This window comes from Centropristis striata, chromosome 17 (genome assembly GCF_030273125.1).
Source record: "Centropristis striata isolate RG_2023a ecotype Rhode Island chromosome 17, C.striata_1.0, whole genome shotgun sequence".
Classification (NCBI taxonomy): domain Eukaryota; kingdom Metazoa; phylum Chordata; class Actinopteri; order Perciformes; family Serranidae; genus Centropristis; species Centropristis striata.
Genome location: NC_081533.1, coordinates 27578938 through 27592059, shown reverse-complemented (window position 1 = coordinate 27592059; position 13122 = coordinate 27578938). Strand labels below are relative to the sequence as shown.

Genomic DNA, 13122 nt, shown 5'->3' with positions numbered 1-13122 from the left:
TTTACAGATCTGATCTCAAAACCTGTCCCTGTGTTTACACGTCTCTCTGCATGTGTGTGTACATAGGATAGTGTGTGCCCTGCTCTGCATGCAGATAAGAGTTGTGTCTGGGCTCCTGCAGGAATGCAGCAGGTACTATACATTAAAAATCCAAACAGCGTTTCCATGCCGGCTTTTGAAGTGCTGGTTTCCTGGAGCAGTGTTGCCAAACTCATTCCTGTCTTTTTGTGTTGATATAATTCCTAATTCCTCCTCTTACTTGTTGGAATGTTCATTGAAGAAAGAGACAACAGCAGCCAGTGAATGAGAGCTTGACCTGCCAGTGAGTGAGCATAAATTAACTTCACAGGAGACGAGCTGGGATTCAAACCAGCCGCTGCAGAAACATGGAGGTTATGACTAGATTGTGTGTCACCGCAGTAAATGCCGATTGGCACTTAAAAACCCCGGTTGGTAACCACCACCTGATTCTCAGACACACACACACACACACACACGCACACACGCACACACACACACACACGCACACACACACACACAGGCTGACCACGGCTCTTTGTGGAGACTTTTAAGTCACTCTCGGCAGATCCATGGCAACCACTTGTTGAAGCCTCACTGCTTGTTGCTAAGTGATGGGATGTATTGGACCAGAAAATCCTTCCATTGACGCTCCCTCCACCCCCTTCTCCACCCACTCCTCTCCCCACCCCAGCCCTCCCCACCCATGGACCGCAGCCAAAACAACCCACATATATGCTCCAACTTCCGCCAGTTACAGGGCAAGAAACGCTGCTTTGGGACTTTGCCAAATTCAACCTGGATTTAAATAAAAAGTTCACCAAAACAAGTTAACAGCTGCTATTATAACTGGAATCAACGAATCAATGATCAAATGAACTGTGCCATATCAGATTCTTTATTTTTTTTTACACTTCTTTAAACTCTCAGAGATTTAGTTTATGCGCAGCAGAAATACCCCAGTTTAATTAAAGGGTCTTTTCAAAGAACCCTGTTTTATGTCTGTGTGGTTCCATGAGTCCTTGAGATAGTTTCAAAGGTTCTTAATGAGGTTCAAGGGATCCTTGAGGGACTCAGGAAGTTCCGGAGGGGGTTCTGATGGTCCAGGAAGGAAAAGTATAATAGTTTAAATTCAAGGTTGCGATATAGCAGTACTGACAATAACTGAGATATTTTAAACAAAGGTTCTCAGTCTTTTTCTGCCAAAACCCCCGATAAGACAGAGTCATATGTGCCTTGGAATAATTTAAAGTAGCCTTTGTTAGGATTCGTTTTAAAGAACAACACAAGAAAAATGTATAAGAAAGTTAAAAATATATGTAGATTCTAGCAGTGCGTGTCACTACAACCCCAATTCCAAAAAAGTTGAGACATTGTGTAAAATGTAAATAAAAAGATGAATTACATCAAATTCAGAATTTAAAAAAGTATCGCTTTGAATAATAAATATATTGTCTTTGTGACATAGTGTAAAACTTTACGAAGGATTAAAGAATTATCACATTCTGTTTTATTTACATTTTTCACAATGTCCCAACTTTTTGGGAATTGAGGTTGTAGTATAGATTTTGAAAAATATTTGTTGAACTATAAAGCGTTTTGTAAAAATAAATAAATAAATAAAATAATTTCTGTGAAAACTTTTTAAGGGACACACTGGCAGAGTGCCACAGACCCCTAGGGGTCCCCACACCCCACTTTGAGAACCAGTGGCTAGTGGCTGTAGTCTGTTACGTTACGTTACGTTACGTTACGTTACGTTACGTTACGTTACGTTACGTTACGTTACGTTACGTTACGTTACGTTACGTTACGTTACGTTACGTTACGTTACGTTACGTTACGTTACGTTACGTTACGTTACGTTACGTGGTTTGAAGGACTTGTTGCATTATGGGGTTAAAATTAAGTTTTAAAAAAAATAGTATATTTACAAAAACAAAGTATCCAATTGAAACGATTTTTAAAATGTAATTCTGACAAAAACATAAATATTTAACAAAACATCTGTCTATATTTTGAAACAAACATTTTGAAGCAATTCATCAGTAGGAATGACTTACTACTTTACCATTCAAAATATAAACAAAGTAACATTTATTTCATGTTTCAAAATAGTTTCACAAGACTTTCAAATGTTATATGAAAATGTAGCTGATTCATGTCTAATAATTATAACTAACACATTTTCAAAAACTGTAACACAATTTTTTACAACCCAGATTCCCAAAAAGTTTTCCTAAAATCTAAATTTAACAGAATACAATATTTTGTTCCAAAAAAGTTTTACTATCTCTCTCTCTCACACACACACAAAGGCCTATATATATATTGAATTGAAAACACTGTACATGAGTGCAAGCCAAGAAACATCAAACAATCATGTTACATTTCGGTTGCTGCTGTGTGCCACCCAGCCCCGGTCTCCCCTAATTTACATCCCTAGGAATCCTTCTATACACAAGCGACCATTACAACTATAGTTAAGTTTCATCATTAAACCCTGCATGATGTCGTCACACTGTTAAAATAATCGCCCAAGTCATTTTTTGTCAAAATTGTTTTTTTTGCCTAAATCATCTCCTCATTGCCACCTATGGTAAAATCACCTACATCCTCAGTTGATCAGATCATGTGATTTTACCCCTTTAAGATAATGGCCTATGTCAAGTGTGTGACTTAAGCTGATTTATTATGCCTAAGTCAAACTTAAATGTGCCTTAGGCAATTTTTTTAACATGCCTTTATGACTTAAGAAAGATATGGTAACACTTTATTTTGAAAGTGTCTACATAAAAGTGACATGAGCGTGTCATAAACATGACATGGGATGTGTCATGAACATTAATGACACTTTAAAGTAACATTAATGCTCATGATACATGTCATGTCATGTTTCTAACAGGCTTGTGTCACTCTTATGTAGACACCTTCAAAATAAAGTGTTACCATATTTTGCTTAAGTCACAAAGGCATGTTCAAAAAATTGCCTAAGTCATTTATTTCTCTTAAATTAGATGATTTACACACAGTGTTATTACTATGCCAATAGCCATCCTTTGTTACATCCTCATTGAGTGAAATGATCAATAAATGCCATATGTTACACTTTTGGTGAAGTTTTTTGTGTTTCCTGCAAAACTTGAAAAAAAAAATTATTTTAACAGTGTGACGACATCATGCAGGGTTTAATGATGAAACTTAACTATAGTTGTAATGGTCGCTTGTGTATAGAAGGATTCCTAGGGATGTAAATTAGGGGAGACCGGGGCTGGGTGGCACACAGCAGCAACCGAAATGTAACATGATTGTTTGATGTTTCTTGGCTTGCACTCATGTACAGTGTTAAAACTTTTTACATTTTTGGTAACATTTTATTTTTTTAGTAGGCGTATGCAAATTAAGAAAAAGTGCTCCATGGACTGTTATGGCTCTAGGCCGATTTTTCGTGTTTCCTGCAAAACTTGAAAAAAAAAAAAAAAAAATGAGTTAGGCGATTATTTTAACAGGGTGACCATGTACCATATCACCATGACCTGTGAACTTTAATCACATTCAGAAATAGTTTGAGAAGCTGCTCCCCCCCTGCATCTGTTCTCCTCCTCCTCCGGTTGATCCTGGTGCCCTCGTCTTTTCTCCCCCCTCCTCTCCCTCCTTTTCCCCTCCCCTCAGTGACCGATTAGCCGGTGCGGGGTTCTCTCCCATTTCCATGAGAAAGGCGGCGGTCGGTGAAAGGGTTAAGCCAGAGGACGAAGCCCCCAAAAAGCAGCCCTAATTTTCTGCCCGGCGGGGGAGTGGGGGAAGCGGGGAGAGGGAACAAAGACGCCCGGGGGAGGAGCGGAGACTCCGGCTTTACTATATGCACCTGCGGCCTGAAAAGCCTCGGACAAAGCGCCTCCGACACGGCCAATTACGAACGGGCCATCCACCCGCTTTCTCTGTGGAGAGACGTGAGGGGGGAGGCAGGGGGAGTGAAAGGGAGGAGGAGGGGAACGGAGAAAGTGAATTTTAAAAGAGGGTAAAGATAAGAAAGTAAATAATCGAGCTTTAAATCATTCCCCGGCACTATAGACTGCCGCCCCCCATCCATTCACCCTCACCCATCACATCTTCCCACCCCGGCAAGACACCCATGTTCTCCCGCTAATGTTCACTTTTGTCCGCGGGTTTTTTATCCCGAGCGGCCTCAGGCAGAGCTGACGGCTCCGCCTGTGAAAGTGAAAAAAGGTCGGTTTTGATTGCTGGTATGCCATTCTTATTTTCTCTAATGATTCGGATGGGTGAGGTCATGTTTGAAGCAACAGCTGAGAAACACCCAAACTCATCTGGTGACACGCAGATAAGCAGCTTTTACAGTCCACCTGACATTATCAGGACAGGCACTCAAAGATTTAATAATAATAATAATTAGCAGGATAATATAATAACCAAGAGCAGTGATGTCAGAAAAATACATGTTGTGTATAAACAACTAGGCTACAGTGTGATACAGTAGGCTGTGTGTGTATATGAAGGAATTCACTAAGCATTATTCCAGTTTGTCATTGACTTCCATTCATTTCTGAGAGACCTTTAGTAAAATCTTTAGGAAAACTTGCTTGAGTTTTATAATTAAACACAGTGAACAGCAAGTCTGCACTATTCTCTTCAGATCAACTAACAATCACATTTTAATGGTAATAATTTAAACATTTGTCATAATATAAAGTATCCATTTAGCCAGGTAATGACTTATAAAATCTATTTTCTAATGTGTGAGTTTGAAAGTTTTCTAACTGATTTTCACATCATATGGAAATCATTACAGTGCACTTAGTTTATGGCATGATTTGGAAAATTGTGAGTTGTGTAAACTATGGACTGCATGCTTTGAAAGGTAAAAACTTTAGAGGACACTAACAGTGTTTTCTAACACCTGCTAAGCTAAGCATTACTTACACTCAGTGGCCACTTTATTAGGTCTGCCTGTTAAATGTAATGTAATCCAATACAGGAGCTCAAATATAAATTCACAAAACATTGTGTTAAGTTTTGGTTGTCAGCTGTTAGTGGTAGACTGGACTGTTTTTAATATTTTGCCTTCTCATGTATGTAATTAAATAGATTTAAATCCCCTTAGTATAATGCATAAACCTGTATTATGTTCAGTGCAACACATAGTTAACACATCAACTCAACATTATATTGCTGATGAAAATAGTGTGATATACATTTAAAAGCTTGTTTTTTTTAGTCAAATGAACAATATAAGCTTGGAAATGGTCTTCTAGGCCTATTTATTCATGCACTTGTACCTAATAAAGTGGTCACCAGTTGCGTTTTTGTCACTTTGTGAAATGAGGCTTTTCACATTTTATGTTCAAAGTGATCAACATGTATTTTTGTCCATTTACAATGAATTTTTTAATTTGTTTTCAACTGTATCACAACTTTTTGGGAATCTCGAACACGCACAAAAAAGGTAATGGGACATGATTAATGAAAAAAAGGATTTGTACTTTTTATTAATATTGTCATGAATGCCATAACAAAGATTTTTTTAATCAAAAAGGAATCGAGACTCTTAGTATAAGAGCCTAAAAATGTATACATTATTTACATGAATGCTACATACAGTAACTCTAGTATATGGCAGCATTTACATACAAGAGAATTCATTCTAAAAATAGAGATACAAGTCAGTATAAAAGTTAAACACTTGGGTAACAATGTAAACATTCATTACTTTAATAGAACTGCTCTCCCTTTTTCAAAAAAAAAAATAAGTAAGGCATCTGTTTCCAGTGCATGGTGAGTTAGTAATGGAATGCTTCAAAGTCTGAATAAGCTAGCACACATTCAATATTCACAGTTTCTGGAGGTTGAAAGTTAAAGTTCCCTTTAGGTCCATAGCAGCACTAGTAACCAGACAGCAGGCTAGACAGAAAAATAGACAAATAACAGCACTGTCAGATAGAGGATTAAAAGCACTTGTTTTAGCGAAGGATAGAGTCACCTACAGGTAAAGTTATCTGAAACAGTTGGCTGGAGATTTAATGTGAAACTTACTGATACATTCGCTTTACTGGTAGTAAAAAGACAAACAGCTGACAGCTCAGTAAAAACGTGCCTGGAAGGCCTTTTGTCAATCCAGTTAACTCGGTGGAAGACATCACTTGCAAGTCTTAATCTGCTATTTGGAATAAAACAACTGAAATGAAGCATTTCATATTTAATTTCATTCACTTACTGAAAAAAGTCTAAAAAAAACACAACAGAACTCTTGCCTAGAGCAAAGTGACAATGAATACACAGAGCGACTCGGGATGCTGCCGGAGCCACGCATGTCAACATTTACATCAAAAGATCAAATCTAAGAAACTAATTATAGCAGATAAAAGTCATACAGGCAGCAAAAAAGCAGTGATCAGAGAAGAAGCCAGTGTTTATTTCCTGTGGATGCAGTGCTGATTGTCCAACAGGTGGTTTTTTCATGTCATCCAACAAGAGTTCATCAGTTAAAAATAAAATAGAAAAATACAAGAGTACTAAACCAAAGCCAAGGCACAAAGAGTTCATTTTTCAGAAAAAAGCTCTGTGATTCAAGCTGTGCATTTTCCTTCCCGTTCTTTCTCCCCGCCGGCACCTGGCTCACGTCAGGACCGCGTCAGGACCAGCAGAGTGCTTCGGCTCAGGTGATTTGTCCGTCACCGGCCGACAGATTGTGATCCAGAGACATTTTGTCTCTGCGCTTTAGCTGTAGACGGCGGGGACTGGCTCCGCGGTGGGACAGTGGGAGACTAAACCCAGTCCGGTCCGCCCCGCACCGACTGGGTCTGCTGGCTGTTGTGAGTGCCGCAAGTGAAAAAAAAAAAAAAAAAAAAGGAGTCTTTTGACTTATTATGTTCTAAAATATAAAAAGACAAGAGGACAGAAAAAGACAGAACATTTCCTCATATGTACACAATAAACAGACTGTCTTCACTGCAGTCCTGGGTGGAGGGTGCAGGACGGGGGGGGGGGGGGGGGTCTCCGCTCTGTGTGTGTAGAAGAGATGTGGCACCAAAGAGGTAGACAAACAACTTTTTAATGAATAAGAATAAAAATGGAGGCGGCACTTGTGTGTCTGTGGGCACATCTGGAACTGGTAGACTGCTCGGTTCTTCCTTCACGTCTCGTGTCTCTTTGCGTCTCCCGTCTAGAGTCCTCCATCTCCAGCTGTGCATCGTGAGCGTTTCTTGCTCCTCCCACTCAGTTCTCCCCCTCCCCCCCGCGACTCCCACTTCCAGTCCTAGATGTGTGTGAGCGGGACGGTTCCGGTGAGGTAGTGCTGCTGGACGCTGGTGTAGCCCCTCTGTGCTGCTGTGGGGTCCCCGGCATCCCCTCCTGGTCCCGGGATGTACATGCTGATCATGTCCCTGAGGTCGCCCTGCAAAGGGCCCCGGTGGTGGTTCGGCGTCCCCGTCGGAGGCGAGTGAGACACTGGTTCTGCTTTCACCATGGACATGGTGACGGGGCTGGGCTGCTGGGGACTGCTGCTGTAGGACATGGGGCTGTGGAGGAGAAGAGCAGTTTAAATACACCTGGTTAATACCAATTTAGTTATTTAACTCAAGTCCCTGTCAGGCGCTATTGTGCCGTGTGTGATGGATCTTTTAGACGCTGTGATGCCAATGAGATTCAGAAGGAGGAAAAAAAAAAAGTCAACTCCAAAATTTGTCCAGCTGTATGACGATGCAGGGAAAGATGCTGAAAATCCAACATGTTTACTGAAACGTTTCAAAAACACCTGATGCTTTTAAAAAAAAAAAAAAAAAATCAAGTTTTATCAGGAAAAAAAAAAAAAGATCCTAAGGGAGACGACCACTGTCCCAAAGCAGCAATATTGAGACTTTGACTCTTGGAGCTGTAAACAGCAGATAATCAACCGGTTTCTTCTGTTAGGCTGCATACAAGTTTTTTTTTATTATCAATTCAAATGTTGATTATTTTCTAGATTAATCGATTGATTGGTCGAAAAAAAAAAAAAAAAGAAACTGCGACCATTTCACTTTTTTTTTTTTAAACAAAGTCCAAGGCGGTGTCTTGTTTTCTCAGCACAAAACCCACATATTCTGTTTAATATGATATAAAGCAGAAAATATCCAAATTTGGGGGAAAAAAAGCATTTTTTGCCTTTCTTGCCAGAAAAATTACTATAACGATTAATCGATCATTAAAATAGTTGGCGATTCTTTTTCTGTTGATTGACTGATCAATTAGTCGACTCATCGTAGCAGCTCAAATCTTGTAAAGTCTAACTGTATTCGACTTTCACAACATAGTTGTTTTTTCAAGAGAAACCATGTTCATCTGACAAACATCATAAACTTAATTAAAGCAGGAACGTTTGTTTCTTTCAGAAGTAAAGTTCAGAACAACTTCCCATTTTGTGCTACTTGGTTTTAACTAACCCCATAAAAAAATGTAGGCCTTCAGTAGCACTGGTCAAGTATTAAATAAATCACTGCATTTAAGAAAAAAAAAGGAAATGCTCTGCTTCCAGCTTTCTAAATGTGAATATTTCGTTTTTTAGAGTTTTTTACTCTTCTAACTGTTAACTTTACATGTTTTCAACCAAACAAGACATCATCTTGGATTAAGGAAACACTAATGGACATTTTTCACCCTTTTCTGAAATGTTCGACCAAATAACCAATCGATTAATCGAGAAAACAAGTTAGATTAATCATCACTGAAAAGGATGATTAATTGCAGCCCTGGCTTCATTCTGTCTGAGCACAAAAGACAAGTGTTGAGAAGAAAACCTTCAGGTTCAACAAATGTATCATTAAAATTAATGAACCAGTCAGGCAACCTGCCATTGTCATAACCGTTAAACAAATAAGGTGGAGCGGGACAAACAGTCAGAACGGATTATTCTACAGGAAGTTTGTTCAGAGTCACAGAGCCGTGGGCCATGCTGGGTACAGGCTAATATCTGGAACAATAAATGGAAACAAATGTAGTGAACGTAGCATTGAGTGATGGATACGTGCACTGAAATGTTAATTTCACTGGTGGAATGTAACCAACTACATTTACTGTACTTGACTACAATTTTAAGTAACTTTATTTTTTTACACTAATACTCCACTACATCTCAGAAGCAAATATATTGGTTTTTACTGCACTACATTATTTTTTCCACTTTAGCTACTTTTCAGATTAATACAAAATATAATCAAATAATAAACCACAATGTATTATTATAATAGATTAAACTACCTAGCAGAATATAAACTTATTAAAATGAGCTCTCCCTTTACCATCTGCAACATTAAAGTCCTTAAAACAGACATGCATTATTAAATATAATCCATGATATAGCCTGTTTTATTCTGAAATTGGTCATTCTGCTTAATGAACAATTTTACTTTTGGTTTTTTGATGTTAATACCTTTACTTAAGTAAAATACTTTTTCCACCACTTCCTTATATTACACAATAGGCCATCTAATAAAGCCAACTGGGTCTAGTTCTTGCACAGAATTTTACATAAGAAATTTATTTTTTAAATATTTACTTATTCTTTTTTTTTTTTTTTTATTAAAAAACGAAAAATATATCAAACTTAAATGAAAAAAAGTTTTCATTTTATTCATTTTTTTAAATGACAATATTTGCAATTTTCTCAATATCAGTGTTTAAAAAAAACAAACAAAAAAAACCACTTAGCCTCTAACTTTAACCCATTAGTTGACAGGTGGTCCAGTCTTGTTTTTACTTTAAAATCTTTTTTTTTATTTTTTTTAAATTGTGTCTGTTGGTGTGATTCAGTAGAGGACAGGACGGGACGAGCATCCACAAGTTTGACTTCCAACATGACTCAAAGCTTGTGACAAGCTGATAACACGCATCAAAACATCTCTCAGGGAAGCGTTAAAGGATTCACCTGCTGCGGAACAAACCCGTCTGAAATGTGAACAGTTGAGTCATCAGTCAAAAAAAAAAAAAAAAAAAAAAATCATCAGATACTGGAATAATTGTCATCCAGCCTCACATTTGTCAAAGTGCTCATTCTTTGTTCTCTGGGGGGACATGAGACCCAAGGCAGGAGGCAAAGACCCAGAAGTGTAACTGGGACAATGGTTGAGCAGGAATAGGGGATTGTGGGTAAAGGACCACACACAGAGCGGCCCTTCCTACCGTCAAGTCATCCTGATCAACATTCCAGGCAGGACCGAGCCCAGCGCCGAGCGTCACACGCATAACAAGTAGGCAACAGACTGAAGCCTGTTGTTCCCAACTGACTCCATGTACTTTATTTTAACATTTCCACCTGATTCAAGTCGCACTTTAAAGTGTCTTACATCAGGTCAACTGAGCATTTATCACCACTAATTCCATTTTTATATTTTTTGTTACTGTGTTTTACATTCATCTAATACTTTTCAGATCTGTTTTTCTAATTAACCTGAAATAGTTAATCAAAACCTGAAATGTTTTATGAAATGTTGCTTCCAGTCTGTCAAATAACCATCAAGTCACTAACTTGGAATACAAATTGTAAATTCTTCTGGTGAAGGCAAGCTGCAGATGGACAGTAGAAAACTAAAAAAACATTAAAAATGTCTTGTTTAAACACCTTGTTTTGAAGGAACTGGTTCATTGGTCTGCATATTTAATCTCTGTGCAAGCTCTCCTACTTGGTTCAATGGTTGTCATTTAAAAATGCTCACTATTTCATCCCATCTCATCTCGTCCCCTGAGAAACTGTTTGTTCAGTTGGTATATTTGGATTTTTTCCCCTTTAAAAGCTCCAGATTATGCTTGACACAGGTGGATCAGGTCTACAGCGCATGTTGGCCTTTCTGTGTTTTGTTTTTTGGGGTGGGGGGGGGCAATCCAGGAAATAACTGCTGTTGAGTTGTTTCAATAAGACATGCAAACCTCATTCTAGTCTGCGAAATAATACATTTTTATTGTTCAATCAAGGGGATAAAAAGAATAATCAAAGTTGCGTCGATTTATTCATTTTTTTAAATGTCAGTTTAAAAAAATGTACTTTATTTTTCAAATGGTCTAGTCTATGAAACAATTGGAAATACAGAGGCTATTAAAAATCCACAATTGACTTGAAGTTCGTAGTTTTGGCCGCATTTTTACTTTTTTCCACTGGCCTTCCTCCAGCAGGTGGCATGATTAAAAAGAGGCCACATGTTTTCAAATCACTAAGTAATTATGCAAAGCTTAATTATAAAATGGACACCATAACACTTAAAACAGGGGCGGTCACAAGTGTTTAAATCCACAATTCAATAAGACTTTCCATTTTAAATTAACAACTAAACTTCAAGTGGAAACTTTTTCAGCCACTGTTTGACTGTTGAGTCTTGACTGGGAAAAGATTAGCAGATTATTGAGTGTATGCTCTGATGACTGTCATTCACATTTTTTAAATTATTTTAAAACACTACATGTATCAAGTGTAATATAACTGCCACATTCTGCGCATTGAAGGCCACAAAACTAAACCCATAAAGTCGATTTTGATTTCGATCCTGCTTTTGATCATTGAAAGTCGATTAATTTTCGATTCAGAACTGAAATCGTGCTCCAACACACACCTGCCCAGAAAACTTACTGTGGTTGCGAACAGACACTCACCTGTACGAGTTGGCTCCGTTCATGTACGTCTGCGCTGCCGTCATAGCAGGTGGGTACTGCAGCGCTGACAGGTCGTACCGGTGCAGCTGCTGCGTGTAGCCGAGCGCCTCGCCCTGCATGCCGGCGTAGCCACCGGTCGGCCCCCAGCCGTAGCTGTCCATCCTCGGGCTGCCGCCTTGGCCCTGCGCCGCCGCCAGCAGGTTCCCGGCTGACAGCGGGTACTTGCCCACCTGGGTGTCTTTCTTCAGCAGGGGCTTTGTCTTGCGGCGTGGCTTGTACTTGTAGTCGGGATACTCCTTCATGTGGACCGCGCGGAGCCGCTTGGCCTCGTCGATGAAAGGCCGCTTCTCGGCGTCGGTCAGGAGCTTCCACTCCGCTCCCAGCCGCTTGCTGATCTCAGAGTTGTGCATTTTGGGGTTTTCTTGAGCCATCTTGCGCCTCTGACCCCTGGACCACACCATAAAGGCGTTCATGGGCCGCTTCACCTTATCCATGGGGTCGACTCCAGGTGCGCATGCAGTTTTGGAGCCCGGGTGAGAGTTGCCATTGCTGCCCATGCTCCCGGTCATGTTGCCGGTGACCGGTGACATTCCCTGGGAGGTCTGGTGAGAAGGGGGCTGGCCGGTCGGCTTCAGCTCGTGTTCCATCATGCTGTACATGTTGGATAGATGAAGTGAACTTAAAGTACGAGTTACGGAAGAGTTAAACGCTGAGCACGCCTGAGCAGCCTTTGTCGCCGTCCACCTGGCGACTTGTGGCCAGGTTTCCCCGCAGATTGAACCGGTAGCGCCGGGTGATGCAAATCAGCTAATTACGCACGACGCACCCGGGACACAAAACACCGCAGCGGACCACCAGTTTTCTCTTTAAATGGCACGTCTTGTTGTGGCAGTCATTACTTTGATAAGCGGAATAGACTGAAGACAGTGAAAAGTGAGCAGCTTCCAGCCTCTCCTCGGTGCTGTGGATCAGTTCTCTGTGGAAACCACTTGTTGTTAGTCGGCCAACTCACACACTGAACTCATCTGCCTGTTCTCTCCAAACTTCCCCTGTCCTCGTGCAGCCAGCGGCGGTGGACCAATGGGAGCGCGGGGAGCTGCACAGTGTGCGCGTGCATTTGCAACTGAAAAGGCTCCGAGGGTGCGCGAGACACTTGTTGATGACGGTGGAGGAGCGAGGGGAGGCTTCCACAGAGAGACTAAATAATATCTTAATACTCAATTATCATCAACACACTGTTTACATCTGAATAAAGGGTTAATCAAGGTTCGCTTGTCATCCTCTACAAACAGTGGTGGGGGAAAAAAAGGATTCAGATCCTTTTCTTAACTAAAAGTACTAATAGCACACTGTGAAATTACTTCACTACAAGTAAAATGACTGCATTCAAAACGTACTTAAGTAAAAGTAGAAAAGTATCAGGTTTAAAATGCACTCATTATGTAGAATGGCCGTACCCAGATTGCATAATATATT

The 13122-nt window shown here is 39.9% G+C and overlaps 1 protein-coding gene across 1 annotated transcript; it reads right to left on the bottom strand.

Moving 5' to 3' along the window:
• Nucleotides 1-7068: 7068 nt before the first annotated feature.
• On the bottom strand, nucleotides 7069-12692 carry LOC131989409 (transcription factor Sox-19b-like). Its single transcript, XM_059354620.1, has 2 exons — nucleotides 11647-12692; nucleotides 7069-7550 (listed from the first exon to the last, which is right to left on the bottom strand). Exons 1-2 carry the CDS (start codon nucleotides 12303-12305, stop codon nucleotides 7289-7291), a joined length of 921 nt encoding a protein of 306 aa, XP_059210603.1. The 5' UTR covers nucleotides 12306-12692; the 3' UTR covers nucleotides 7069-7288.
• Nucleotides 12693-13122: the final 430 nt, after the last annotated feature.

Coding starts and splice junctions, on each gene's coding strand:
- LOC131989409 (XM_059354620.1), bottom strand. CDS start 12,305: ATGTACAGCATGATGGAACACGAGCTGAAGCCGACCGGCCAGCCCCCT. Junction 7,551..11,646: donor AACGGAGCCAACTCGTACAG/GTGAGTGTCTGT, acceptor TCTCCTCCACAG/CCCCATGTCCTACAGCAGCA.